General features: G+C 37.9%; 1 protein-coding gene and 1 pseudogene across 2 annotated transcripts in view; one reads left to right on the forward strand and one right to left on the reverse strand.

Annotated features, from left to right (window-relative positions):
- The first annotated feature begins 843 nt into the window (after positions 1-843).
- LOC118453363 (ribonuclease inhibitor-like) lies at positions 844-7,748 on the forward strand (annotated as a pseudogene). Its single transcript, XR_015716702.1, has 4 exons — positions 844-1,112; positions 3,242-3,440; positions 5,538-6,306; positions 6,604-7,748. The product of XR_015716702.1 is annotated as a ribonuclease inhibitor-like (transcript).
- A 2,894-nt stretch (positions 7,749-10,642) lies between these two features.
- LOC102777600 (A-type voltage-gated potassium channel KCND2-like) overlaps positions 10,643-15,136 on the reverse strand; it is a 92,031-nt gene continuing 87,537 nt past the window's right edge. The window contains exon 5 of the mRNA XM_006781057.3: positions 10,643-15,023. Coding sequence (XP_006781120.1) covers positions 14,837-15,023 — 187 coding nt within the window. The 3' untranslated portion in view covers positions 10,643-14,836. The remainder of the gene's footprint in view (positions 15,024-15,136) is intronic.

Here is a 15,136-nt window from a genome sequence, read left to right on the forward strand (position 1 = left end):
ACCTATATTTCATACTAAAATGTATATAGCTGTAGCTCACATGTTTAATTGTTAAATATTTTTATTTTAAGTACTGAAACAGTGAAGGTAAGTTGAATAATTATTATTTTGATTCAACTAATGTTCGATAAAGGTCAGTGAACAAGGATGCAGTTTATTAAAGCAATGCTTAGTTTAAAACAACTAGTTGAAGTCATAGCTTTCTTTCTATTTCACATAGTAATATTTATAATAAAGGAGTATCTGAATCAGTAACTAAGAAGTTAAACTGTACTAAATTTAGGAAAACGCTGTGGGACTTCGTGCCTGGACAGTTTCTTCCATCAGCTCTAGTGTGTTTGCAGACACTGAGAAAACCTCGGGCTAATGAAAATATGTCCGCAGAAACTAGGTGTTTATGCATGAGATGTCTGCAGAAACATGTTATCTCGCTGTTTAACCTCATTGTTTGTGGTGTTTGTGTATTTTTAAAGCATTTACAATAAGAAATTGCAGGGCAAAAAGACGGAGCAGTGCCTCGAAGAGAGGTTTAAGTCCGCCTCAAGCAAACTGTAGATGAACAGTAAACGTCTACAATGTTTCTTTGTAAAGAGCAAGTTCTCCTCTTTCGGATCGGTTTAAGTTCATGCTTCAGTTTCTCATTTAAATGTGATTTTAAAGCCGTTTTTGGTGACGAAAAAACACAACTATCTGCGCCCTCCCGCCGCGGATACGAGCAACAGGCTGGGTTGAGTCTCCATGGTTCTCATGATGCGTTTAGGTTCCTGTTTCTTTCGGAAATTCCACTTTGGCTGTGTAATTATATTATTGTCATTATTACTAAGTCAGTCGGGTGACAACACGATGACAGAGGGAGTTTTACAAGCGCCCAGTGACTCTGCCGCCCAGGCCAAAGCTTCAGGGAAGAAGAAAAGAGGACCCGTTGTGAGCGAACTGGTGTACAGAGCCGTGGCCGCCTCCCAGGACCGCAAAGGTCTTTTCTATACCATAAAGCAGGCGCTGAGCTTCCAGGGCTACGATGTGAATCAGCACGGCTTCCTCGTCAAACGCGCCATTAATATGCTGGTAAAGAAAGGGGCTCTGATCCAGACCAAAGGATCTGGGGTTTCCGGGTAATTTAAGGTGCCCCCATAAAAAGACCAAGTAGGTGTTAAGGGAAACTGCACTGGAAGAAGTGCCCATAGCCAAGTAGGCCGCTGGTTCCTCTGAATCAGCGTCCAAGAAAAAAGCGTTAGCTCGGAGAAGATGCTTAAGAAGCTCAAAAGGCTCTTTTAAGAGCCACCAAACTGTACACTACAGGGCTGATTTCATTTTCAAATGAAGAATGAATAAGATTAATACACACATCACACCTTCAGACCTCATCAACTTAATATAAATGGCTGTTTTGCTTCCAGATACCATTTACTGTCAGTGTAGCACACTTGATTTAGGTCAGGTGTCAGATCTTTGAGAAGCTGTGCTATTATTCACTCCTAGGGGCGAATCTAGGATCAAAACTTTACAGGAGTTCAGCCCTCAAATCATAACACTAATGTTATCTATTTGATGCTGTTCAGAGAGAAAATGTACATAAGTGGACACTTTAGTCAAATTAATGACCCTGCATTATCAGAAGAATTGGAACTTTTGCTTGCTAACATTTTAGGCAGAGTGCATTTTGGATCTGTACCACTCGTTTGTTTCATGAAATTACCTCTTAATCTTATTTCTGCTGCAGCAACACGTCTGATTTATTAATAAGGGATAATATTAAATCACTGTGCAGTTAAAGCACACAGTGCCTCTGTGTAAGTGCACTGTAACACCATGACATCTAGAAAAGTGCACATTAAAGCCATTTTTGGTGCTTATTGAAGATTTCTCTGGGGTGATATTTTATAAAACTTTAATGGGGTAGAAGTTCAGACTTTTTTAGATGAGCCGTGGCGGCATGTCATTCTGTTACGGTTTAAGAAGATAATGGGTTAAATTCATGAATCTAAGATTTAAATTAAAGATCTGGGGTTAACACAAGAAATTGAAACCTACATAAATGATAATAAAAGAAACAATAAGCATCCTATTTGCCTATAAATGCAACAGATGCAGCATTTTCCTCAACAAGGATTATTTAAAATTTAGTAGACAAATATGATCTTGTTGTCTCATTCATGTTTTGTTTTGGTTTTTTTTGGGGTTTTTTTGCATTTATTTCTTTAATAAAAATAATAACTTAGTGATAATATAAAGGCAGAGTTTTTATGATGGGAGTGACCAATGCAGTTCATTAAAGGTCACTAGTGGATAATGCTGGTATTGAATTATGTAAAACTGTGGGAGAGACTGGATTGTCCTGAGGTAGTGTATTCTATATTCTCCTGACATGGCATGTAGCTGTCAGGCATCCCACTATATCACTACTTGGTTTGGCTTTTTAAGCAAAAGTCAAATCAAAGAATAATATTACTAATCAAATAATCATATGTAAATTAGATTTAATTTATAATCTAACATGTTGAAAATGAGCAGAGAAAAAGTCCAAAGTTATAAAACAAATTTATATTGATTAAACCTATACCTGATTATATTCTGATCAGTATTAAGCATTTAAGCATAATTAACCACTGGCAAAATCACATATAAATTATGATTCTGTTTTAAAAACGACAACATACTTAATATCTTATATCTCTTATTCAGATTAAATAAATAATGAGGGGCCAGAGACATATTTCTTATCTTTTCACATCCATATAATACAGTAGGTAATAAAATGCATTATCTCAGTCTTCTTATTGTTATTCTATAAATATTTGGCCATGATTTGATTGCTAATGTGAACAACTGTGGTAAAAGAGGAAACCATGGTGATTTCATGACTTGGTTAGTTACAATACAGCACAGATCATTTTTAGAGCTAGAAACAATAATTTACCAGTCAATATTCAAAATATTTTCAACCAGAGAGATGGGGGCTACAGTTTGAGGGGGGAATGAAAATTTTCAAGTGCATGTGGTGAGAACTACTAGGAAAGAGTCAGTCAATCAATCTTTTATACAAAATAGTTGCGAGATTCCTGCTGTAAACACATTCAGATCTTTAGCCCTGGGACTTTGACCGTGAGAGATAAGAAACCCAGTTGCCAGATACGACTTTAAAAGCTTTCACATCCCCCAGTAACTCAGTTATTATTGCTGGTTCTTTTACCTAGTGCTAAAAGTGATTTGTCTCGAATTATTGCAAACTCTTGTGATTAAGGAAATTTTGTTATTCTTTATTCAGACTGAAGTACTGCAGGTTGACAGAGACTGTATGTGCTGCTCTGGTCTCTGCTCTAAAGTCCAACCCACCCCATCTGAGAAATCTGGACCTGAGCAAAAACGATGTGCAGGATTTAGGAGTGAAACACATTTGTGGTTTTTTTGGAGAGTCCACACTGTAAACTGGAGACTCTGAGGTCAGTTGCCTGTTAGAATTCTCTTAGAATTTATGATTAATATGAAGTTGTTCCTATTCTAGTATATCGTTTAGTCTTTTGGGTATAGTATTATTTTCCACTCCTTCTGAATTTTGTTTTCCATGTTTCTAGCTCTTATTTCCTTGTTTGATTATAATAGTTTCCTTTCATGTGTAATCTCTCCTAGTTATATCTTTGTGTTTTGTCCTTAGCATCTTCTGTGTGAAGTTAGTTTTGTCTCCATATTTGTTTTCCCTTTCTGTCTTTCTCTTTCTGTTCCCATGTTTTCTTATTTCTTGTCTTATTTTGTGAGTCCCTCATCTCATGTGCTTTGTGTTCAGTTTTGCTTCCCCTTGTCTCATCATTTAGATTCTGTTCACCTGTGTCTTATTTTCCCCAGCTGTGTCCTTTCTCGCTAACTATGTCTTGTGTTTGTTTAAACACCCAGTTTTCCTCAGATCCTTGTTTCATTCTCCCACATGCTGTGTATTTCTGTTTTCTGTTGGGTCCCTTTAGTCTCTAGTTTTGGTTTTGGTTTTCTATGAGTTCCAGCAATTGATCTGTCTTTTGAGTTTGCTTCTTGTCTCTGGAGTCCTGCATATTGGGACCTAAATCTCCCTGCCACACAGTGAACAAACATGGATATGAATGTTTTATGCACAAATTTTTAATTTATCAATATGTTCATAGTTTAATTGGTTTGTTCTTTAGGAAAATAGTCCCTCTGACCTTGCATATGAACAAATCACAGCCTTACTGCTTTTTCAATTTAAACACGATGAACGAGCCATCACTACTGTTACTAATAATAACAACAATGATTACAATTATTATTTTTATTCCTTTTGGTCATTGTTTACTGTTTTCCAAAACACCATATGCCATCAAATGAAAAATAAAAGGAATGTAAAGAAAATAAAATGCAATTGTGGTGACCCACTAGAGGGCTCCACTTACACCCAAGCTGAGAGGAAGGGTTCTGCTGTGCTTGGGCGCAATATGCTCAGTTCATGTTTGGAGGTGAAAAAAGTTGGAATGTAAAACCAGAGCTCCTGTGTCGTGTGTCACATGCCTCCATACAATCACTAAAGGAATGACCACTTTTCAAAGGAAAAAAATTAATTCAATTGAATTGAATGAAATCAAACATTTCCCAATATACAAATGTGGCAAGAACAAAACAGGCCAATACACAGGTTCCAATGATCCACCAGTAATTTTAATGGTAACAAACTTTTTCAGCAGGTTAAAACATTTCCAACATTTCCAAGCAAATATTATTAAATGAGGCCACTGACGGGAATAGCACACATCTCAGTGCTTAACTCATCATTTATAAAGCATTAGTTCTCCTTAGGATGTATTTTATAAACACATAAAACATAAATGTTATTCTTGATTAATGAACTTATATATAACATGTTCATGGTATCATAAGTGATTAACAAAGTATTTAGATGCATGCACACACAAACAAATGTTTGCAGCTGAGAATAAGTATTTCTATGTTCTGTATCTCTTTGTGCTTTTTCTGTGTCATTTTCCTGTTGTGGACATAGCTTAGACTTGTTTGAGTCTTAAGGTACTTTAATTTTCATTTTTAAATTCTTTTCTAAAGAGAGAACACATTATTCCTATATTGGCTTCTCTTCATTTACTCCCTGTTAAATCTAAATTTAAAATTGTTCTCATCACAGAGAATGAACAGGCTCCATCATATCTTAATGACCCTATATTACCATATCACCACATTAGAGCACTCTAATGGTGTGTGTGTGTGTGTGTGTGTGTGTGTGTGTGTGTGTGTGTGTGTGTGTGTGTGTGTGTGTACTTTGTTAATCAGTTATTGAGACTTTCTAAATGATAATGGCAACACATTATATATAAGCTTATTAATCAAAAGTAAACATTTATATCTGTATTTATAAATGACATACTAAGGAGAAGTAATGCTTTAAAACTGAATTAGGCACTTGCTAATGCCTTACAAATATTTAATAGTGTTTGACTTCACAAAACTGTTTAAACATTGATATTGATTCTTCAGAACACTGACAGAAAGACAACACAGAGTTTCTTCTTTTATTCTTTATGCAGCTTGAGTAACTGCAGTTTGTCGGAAATCAGCTGTGCTGCTTTGGTCTCTGCTCTGAAATCCAACCCGTCCCATCTGAAACATCTGGACTTAAGGGAAAACAACCTGAAGGATTCAGCCATGAAAGAGCTGTCTGATCTTGTGAAGTGTCCACATTCCAGACTGGAGGATCTGAAGTAGGTAGAGGTTTCGGTCCATTTGCTTTCAGCAGTACCGTTTCAATTCAGGGTTGCTTTCTTTGAAGAACCCAGTCTATGTAAGCTGGGTGCTTCAAACACCACAACCACTGAGAAAGCCAGAAGTGAGCAGCTATTAAATGATGATTTAGCCTATAAAGTGCTGCTCAGGTTCCCTTTCAACCATGACACTAGCCACTAGAATCATTTTGTACTTCAGTGTCATACAGAAATGACAGCATAATCTTAATTTTATTTAATTTGACTTACTTTTACTGAGATGTTTCATAGGTATGTGGTGTATCAGAGGCTGATTCTCCTTCACCCAAACATGCCATATCATAACTGCCCTAAGTCAAATAGAAAAAATGTTAAACCAGGCTGATTTTTGCTACATGTGTCTAACAGGACAGAGAAGATCCAAACATATAGCATCCTTATAAAACAGAGGTCACTAACAGGCGGACCGCGGTCCAGATCCAGACCCACAAGGTGTCCCATGCAGGCCAGGACCTAAGCCAAAACAGAAGTTCATGATAAAACACCTGGCGGGGTGAAAAATGGAAAAAATGGAACGTGAAAAAAAGAACAAAGGGTGAATACTTGACAAAGTGCTTGTGCAATAATGAAGCTTTCAGGATTCAGCATTTCATTTTCACTGTGGACTTGAGTGAAATCTACAGTGGAAACAGACTTCATGCTAAAGGTCTCTGTAGTGAGACTCTGAAGTGTATGAGCTTTGGGATTAGCAGGTTCACTCCAACATGTTAACATAGGGCACGAGAGGAAGACAACTGCGTTACACAGCTGTTCCACTGCCTCACCTTTTATACTGGATGTGCTAAGTCACTGACTTGGGTATTATTTCTTTTCTTTTTTCTTCTCTCTACAGATGGAAGTGATGGTAAGCATGATGGGGTGTATGCTAAGAGAGGATAAGTTATTTTCTGATGATCCCGAGAAGCTGAGATTCCAGAAGCTTGTGTGTAGAGACAGTCTGCCAGGGCATGTTACTGTGCGCTCCTTTGCCCAAACAGTTCCACTGTCAGAAACAATTCACAGTACACTATCATCCCTGTGTGTCCTCTGGATCTGACAGGTCATCATTTGTGGATCTGGACTGCTCTATCTTTTACATACTTTTTGCCGACACATTGGGACACCAATCCTTCTGCTCCAATAGAGACACAAATACTCTGGGTTTTTTAAAAGAAAAGAGTAATTGAAAACCAAAATTTACACTGAAATGCAAAATTTTAATCTTTAAATTATACCAATGTTTATTTCTCCTCTGTATCAAATTAATTAAATTGATGCAGATTATTTAAACTGCCATATATTCTAGGATACTGACACTTAGAAGTAATTATAAGGGGGAAAATTGTGTTAACCAAAGGCCAAATTGTGTCTTTACACTTGTAGTGTAAAATTAATTTTGTTAAAGTTGTAAGCTTAAATCTGTTTTAAGCCCTGAAATCTTCAGATGGATGTCTGCTGTAGTCTTAAAGCTATGACGGCTCAAAAATGTAAGAATAAAAACGAAGTACCAAATTTAGACCCCTCCTTTTGTACTTGGATTGCCTGTGACTCTGAAAAGATAAAATATCACATGTCTTCATTTAATATTATATTACTCTAGAAACACATGAGTTGATTTTGATAGGATCAGGTGGGAGCTTTTCTTCCTGTTGCAAACAGGAAGCACCAACAGAACAAAAAAAGGTTAAATTCCACCTGTATTAACTCACAGCCTATTTTCACCAGCATAGATCAAAAGAATAACACTTATTTAAACTCGGATATAACTTGTTCTATCACAGTTGTGAAACTTTCTATAAATACTTGTTGGTATGTTGAAAACCAACCAATGTTATAGTGAAACCTGCAAAGCTATATTTAAAAGCCATGATATTCTTTTGGAGAGTTTCTGCCAAGATGCCTAAACCCATTCAGCCAAAGAATCATAGCAACAAAGCTGAATCCATTTTACTGACCGTTCTCAAGTTTATCAGCTAATGTTCAAGTCAAGTCAAGTCAAGTGGCTTTATTGTCATTCCAAACATGTGTGCTGGTACAGTACACAGTGAAACGAGACAACGTTCCTCCAAGACTGTTGTGCTACATATGGCATATAACAGACAATCAACAAAGAACTACATAAAGTGCAATGTGCAAAAATGGCAAAAAAACGAAACAAAGACAGTTCAACACCAGACAGAAGAGAACAATACAGACACAAGACAGTGCAGATACAAGACACAACAGTACAATAGAAATGTGCAAAAGACTGAGTATTGTGCAAAAAGTCACTTGGTGTATGAAGGTGTGTGTGTGTGTGTGTGTGTGTGTGTGTGTGTGTGTGTGTGTGTGTGTGTGTGTGTGTGTGTGTGTGTGTGTGTGTGTGTGTGTGTGTGTGTGTGTGTGTGTGTTTAAGTGCTTGGTAGTGACGTGTATGAAATCTCTGTGGTAGAGTATCAATTCCTGTGCCTGTTACAATACACAGAGGTATTTGTGTGAAGCCAATTGAATTCAAACTAATAGATAACGCCTTATTTCATATCATCATGTGCTGTATCTGAAGCATACTCTCTGTTTATTCATAATAATAAAAATAATAATAATAACAATAATACATTTTATTTGAAAGTGCCTTTCAGAACACTCAAGGACAGTGTACACATCAGAGAAATAAAAAGCAAGCATAAAAGCGGTTTACAAAATCATAAAGGATAAAATAGATTTAAAATAGCGGAATGGAGAAGGCTGTGTGGGATAAGTTATTTTGAACAGGTGAGTTTTGAGTCTAGACTTAAAGAGAGAAAAGCAAGTGATATTTCTTATATCAGGAAGTAGGGAATTCCAAAGTCGAGGAGCAGAGCAGCTGAAAGCCCTGCTCCCCATAGCTGCAAGACGGGGAGAGGGGACAGAGAGAGAAAGCGAAGAAGAGGATCTAAGGGGTGGTGATCTGAACCAAATCAGAGGGGAGAGCTGATGAATAGCTTTAAATGTATACAAAAGTATTTTAAGATTAATGCAATATTTGACCGGGACCCATTGAAGCTGCTGCAGGACAGGGGTAATATGGTGAATAGAAGGGGTCCTGGTTATATTACAGGCAGTGGAGTTCTGGACACGTTGAAGCTTATGGATGGAAAAGGAGTGAATTGCGGTAATCAATCCGAGAAGTAACAAGGTTATGAACAAGAATGGCAGTAGCATGTGGAGTGAGAAAAGTTCAGAGACAATTAATGTTACACAATTAGACATATGCAGACCGAGTGACATTATTGATATGTGAATTAAAAGGTAAAGTACTGTCGACGATAAGACTAAAACTTTTCACACATGGAGAAACGGAGACCGGTGAGTTATTAATAGTAATAGAAAAGCTTTTAGTTCTAGATAATGTTGATTTAGAGCCTACCAAAAGAAGCTCTGATTTGTTACTGTTGAGTTTAAGAAAGAAGAGAACCATGAGTTGAGTTCATTTAAACAGAGGGTGAGGGAGGATGGGGGAAGAGCAGAATCTGGTTTAGTGGACCGATAAGCTGGGTGACATCAGCATGACAGTGAATCTGAATATTATATTTATGAAAAATGTGTCCACACAAAGAAGGTAGATAATGAAAACAATGGGCCCCAGGAAAGGGCTTAAAAGAAAAGGATTTAAGTCGAATAATAATACTTTGCGATCAGATAAGTATGATTTAAACCAGGCTGGTGGAGTATGAGAGAGACCGATGGAGATTAACCTACTAAGGACAATGGAGTGAGAGATAGTGTTGAAAGCAGCACTCAGATTGAGGAGAATAAGAATGGAAAGTAAATTGGAGTCAGCTGCCATAAGAAGATCATTGGTTATTTTCATGCACTGCCTTTAGGGATTTGCCAGCTTGCTTAGTTTGTAGCCGACTCGCTAGCAGCACGGCTTCTTTACCTGGCCCTCCTGCACTTTCCATCGTTTGTGTCAGATGTTTACTTACTCCTTGGCCTACTTTAGCAGTAATTATACATGTAATAAATGTAGCTTGTTTGCAGCTCTGGAGGCCAAGATCATTGAATTAGACCCTCGGCTTCGCACCCTTGAAAAACCCATAGCTAGCCAGGCCCCTGTAGCCAGTGTAGCTAAAGGTAGCATAGGCCATTAGTTCTCCCCTGGCAGATTGTCCCAAGCAGCCGGGTATGCCATCCTTATACAACCACTGGAAGACACTGAAAATCTGCACTGAAAACCTTGTGATTGTTTTGGTTTCTAGCAGGTTGCTGTGGTAGCCCGTATCAGGGCTACAAGCATTGCAAGAGCTTGGTCCACATAGGTGGCAGTAAGTTTGAATGGTTTCTGGTGAACATTGTCTGTGAAGGAAAAACAGTTAAAAATAAACTTGGGTCTATCATTATCATTCCCTGAAAAATACATGGAATTTTTTTTTCTAGAAAATTACCATGGAATTGCACAGTACTTAAAATTAATTAGATAATATTTAAAATTATTTGAAATAAAGTCTGCATCTCATTCCCTGTAAAATATCAAGAAGTAAGGCAATGTTAAATGACTTCATAAAATGGCCCAACCTTGGAATGCACACGGTACAGTGTTAAAAGGGTAAATATTGTATGTTCTTCTGGATAATTACCGTGTAATTACAAAGTATGTAAAATGACTTAGTGTAAATGTTTTCATTGTTTCCTTTAAATTTCAAATAAAAATATGTTGAAATTACATGTAATTACAGGGTACTTATGCCCTTTGAGTTGTATTATAAAGTGTCACCTAAAAAAGCTTTACTATTAGCACAGACACATCAAGGTAGCACTCTGTATCCCTTTAATCATAACAGGCTGAATGTCAAGTTCTTTAATAATGAGAGGTAAGCTTGGGTGACTTTGATCCCTCAATCCCACCTCTGAAAAGAGACGTCCAAACTCTGGGAAGTGTTTGAATAGGACAATGTTTTTATTCTGTTTACTCAGACACGGCACCGGACTAAAACCATGAGCTTCTTTTTCTTTTAGATATTATCTTCAATGAACACAAGCTGTAACAAACAAAAGTGATAGTTGTCATAAATGTCTCTAATTTTTACACTTTCTTTTATCACTTCATCTCTGCTCCAAATGCATGCATGTTCTAACGACTTTAGAAAAATATCATGGGATGTTAATTGAACATACAACACTACAAACTCTCATGGAAATAATTTTAAAAATAAGAAATTACACGAACAATTACAACACATGTGCACTATTAACACTTATAATAATAAATTCCTCAAAAATATGTTCATCCTTTCCCCCTCAGCCCGTCCCCTGCACCCTAAATACAAAGCAGAGGTTGTCCTTACAAAACAAAGGAAAGCATAGAGAAGTCACTTGCATAAGTCACATTAAACTTGCGCAGACATGGATGACTGAAGTTGTAAAGGTGCTGCTAGCAGGGTTGGCCATTTGGATCCTCATTCTGACAAGTCAAACAAGTCAAGCTTTGACAGTCAGAACCCGATACCAGCTTCTCTTTACTTCTGGAGCAAGAGAAAAATGTTGTCTTCTGTGCTCTTACTTCTATATTTTTTTTTTTATTCCATACATGGCGTAGAAATGAAAAATCCAACATTTCAACACATCCCTAAAATTCAGCCAGAGAGAGAAATTTTTCCCCGAAGAAGAATGAGAAGTTTCAGTTTGTTTCGTAAGAAAATTGTTTTCTTTGTATCAAAACGAGAACAAACTGATGGTCTTTCACCTCTGCAATGATGAGGCTTTAAGACTTGGTGTGTACGGCACATCATGATGAGTCACATAGATTCAAAGAACTTTTTTTGTATACCAAAATCTACAAGCAGATATTCAACATCAGGGTCCCAGCAGACAGCATCAACACCACTCTGAACTCATTAATGCAATGAACCCTAAACCCTTTTTAAACCTTTAAAACCACACAGTGAAGGTTTTTGGAGTAGATAATAACAATAAATTATTATTGACAGAGACAGACAAATAAAAAAATATGGAGTGCTCTAAAAATATTCCAGAAGACAAATGTTTTCTTATTCTCCCTTTTTTTTCTTATTGATTCAGCATTTTTGAGAAATAAACTTCACAGAAACATGTGAAAATAATTTTCTAAAACCTTAAAGATGTTGCAACTATGTTGACAGCACATGTGAGCTTTGATGTTGCTGATGTGACAATAGAAGAAAACCCAAAGACTGCCATGAAAGTATGAGATCATCCATCAGTGGACTGACATATCATGTTAGCATTTTAGCTGCTGTCATGTTGTTGTTTTTTGGTTCCAGGAGTGATTGTATTTGGCTACTATGTTGGTTCTAAGTTATCAACTAATGATAAGTCTGCATCCACAGACTGTAGAGGAGCATTACACAGACACAGATACCTGTTAAGTAGTTCTCAGAACATTCCAAATAAAATCCTAGAATTTCACCAGAGCTGGAGCTCCACCTTCCTGGACCATCTGTTAGTACAGTAACCTCATAGAAGCCCTGTTATTCGTCACAAGATGTCATTAAAAATGCTCCAAAAGGCTCCAACAGCACAAACACTGTCCAGAGGTCCAGTTCAGGGACTCCAGTTAGCTGAGGTGAAACCTAGTATACATGTGTGTTGCCATCTGCATGTCAGTGAGAGAGACCACACCCCTAATTATACAGTCTATAACTCACCTGTTCAATACAGTTTAATCAGGTAAGTTATAAAAACATTTTCCCCACATACAGGTATAATGAAGGGGGAAATATCTACAGAGACAAACAGTTTGCGTATCAGGCTGTAAACATGTTTATTTCTGCTGTGAAGTTTAAACATGCGAGTCTGTGGGTACTGACTCACTGCTGCCTGCTGGACATTTCAGGAAATGCAGCTTTCAGGCTGTCAGTGTGACCATGCCCATACTCAGAAGAGGGAGACCAAAAGACTGATCATAGATTACTTCTGGATGTTTGGTTGAATTTTTTACTTCAGTCTCCATTTAATGGGATTCAGGCAACAAATTTACTTGGCTGAGTTGAAAAAGCTTGATCATTTCACGTGTCTCTGTGAGATAAGCATGTGAAAGCTACACAGGCAGCTAACACTGGATTTTATACTCATTTCTCTTCTTTCCAAACTACAAAATCACTTTTTTGGTCATTTTTACATCAAACAATGGGATCTGTTAGTTTGTACTTTAGATAAATAATATTTGTTAAAATCTTTAACCAAAAAGTTGCCAACAGCAAAAAACAAAGCACTTTTTTGCTGTTGTGGTTGTTTTTGTGGGTAACTGGTAGTTTGCCCATTTTCTGTTTAAACTGTGGTTCTAGCTGTCAGCTCAGAGTCAGTGCTGTAAATCTGTGTCCCGTCACCTAACCCAACACACAGGTGAACAATGAGAAAAAAAACAACAGGCAACAAGTGCATCAAATCAGTCTGCAAGATTTACAATACACATCACTGCTAGACCCAGTGCAACAACAGAAAGATTCTCTTATCACAAATTGACATCAACATTTGCACAATGGCGGTTTGGTGTTTCTGTACAGCAGAGAGGAAGGCAGTCAGAAAGGTCAGCTAGAAAACTCATATTTACAGAATAAGTACCAGAACCCGAACTGCTCACACCACCAGCCAGATGTGCATGCAGAGGAGCGTCCTGGCTTACATGGAAACACATGGGTCCATGGACAGGAACGCACAGATACTGAGCATGCTCACTGTTTTCCTCATCCTCTTCTTCTTCATGACAGCTGCAAATACAAATCGTCCACATCTTTTAAGAAGAAAAGCCCCGCCCACTGTCTGTGGCTATCACACCGTGGGGCATTCACATGTTCAGGGCTGTAGCCAGCAGATCACAAACGACTGATGTGGGGTAAAAGGAAATATCATGATTTCAAAAAATGAAAACAAGAATAAAAAGATAATTAAAAATCGAACAAATAAAATCCATGACATGATTTTTTTTTAAAAAAGATAATTTCCCTGTTGTAGCACTTACACCTCAAGATAAACTTTCTCATTCACCAACACTAATAAATAATAATAACAAAAAATATGATGACTAAAAGAAAATAATGTGAAAATAATAACGATAATAATGCATTACATGATATATTTCATCACTGGGTGCAGGCTGTAAATATCTGCTGTCCCACCCATGATAGGACAAACGCTGAAGTCTTCAGCGACAAACAGCCTCCACCCAGGACAAATATAAAGAGACTCAGAAGACTGCAAAACAAATGGCGAGTCCCAACCTTCAACATGTCCTCAGAACATTTTCTACAAACACAGAGGGTCTGTCAGGTTCAGAAGTGTGACAGTGTGATGATAAACCCTCCGTTACCATCCGTCTCATCCTGGTTTCTACTGAGACAGGTTTAGTCTAACTTAACTGCAAGCCCAGCTAAGTGAATTCCAGTGATTGGAGATAAAGTTAAAATCAGCTGAGGCCCTCTGAGCCTAAACTAAACGCTGAAAATGTGTCTGATGCTTTATGTATTTTCTACATTATCTTTCAAAGGAGTACGGTAGACCTAATATGAAAGTAATGCAGGTAATTTAAAAGGTTAAAGCTTGATTAAAACACAAGTCTGGTTAGCTCAGATTGAGCTTCTGGCTCTAAAGTCCACCTCCAGACAATCAAATTCAAAATGGACTAGTAACTGACTAAGAGGATTCAACATATAATGAATGTGAAGCGTTGACCCCAGCTGCCAGTCTCTGTGCTAAACATATTTCAGAATGATCCAATGGTGTCTTAGTGCTGGCTCGCTAAGCCACCATTCAGGACAAAGATACGTTGGTGGTGGTGATGTCCTCTCAGAAAGAAGCAGAGATCCACCTTCAGTCAGGCGGCTGCTATTTTACCAGCAGAAAAATCCTCCCAGAAGAAAAAGAGAGAACAATAAACAACTACAGTCCAAATCAGAGTCAGTTTTAGTGTGACCTGTAGACCTGCTTCTCCACGGCAGGTCTGAAGCATTTAAGCTAACCCATCACTTCCATTGTGGACACATGATGCAGCTACCAAAGCCTACTCTGAGTCTGTTGTGGTTCAAGCTGTAGACCGCCAACGCCTGCCGTCTTCCAGCGCAGTGGGTGGCAGTGTGGGAGAGTCTTTTTGGGGCCTAAAGTGCAGACACCCGCACAATGTTGGCCTGGGAGTAGTCAGTGGAGCTGGTAGATTCATCACCTTCAGGGGTGGTGCCAGGTGGCGTGGGCATGCTGATGATAGCGGAGGTGATGTAGGGTTGGTCACAGTTTAAAGGAACCGTCTCCTCAAACTTGGCATTGAGACTGGATCGACTGGAACGACTAGAGAGAGGCAAAGGAGAGATACTTAGTAGGTCTTCACAAGCAAAGGTGAATTTTGAGCAGTTCAAATGGACTTTAGTTCAACTTCCTGTCATGTGTTTCAGTTGTAAACA

Source organism: Neolamprologus brichardi, chromosome 17, assembly GCF_056152115.1.
Source record: "Neolamprologus brichardi isolate AB-2024 chromosome 17, ASM5615211v1, whole genome shotgun sequence".
Lineage (NCBI taxonomy): Eukaryota > Metazoa > Chordata > Actinopteri > Cichliformes > Cichlidae > Neolamprologus > Neolamprologus brichardi.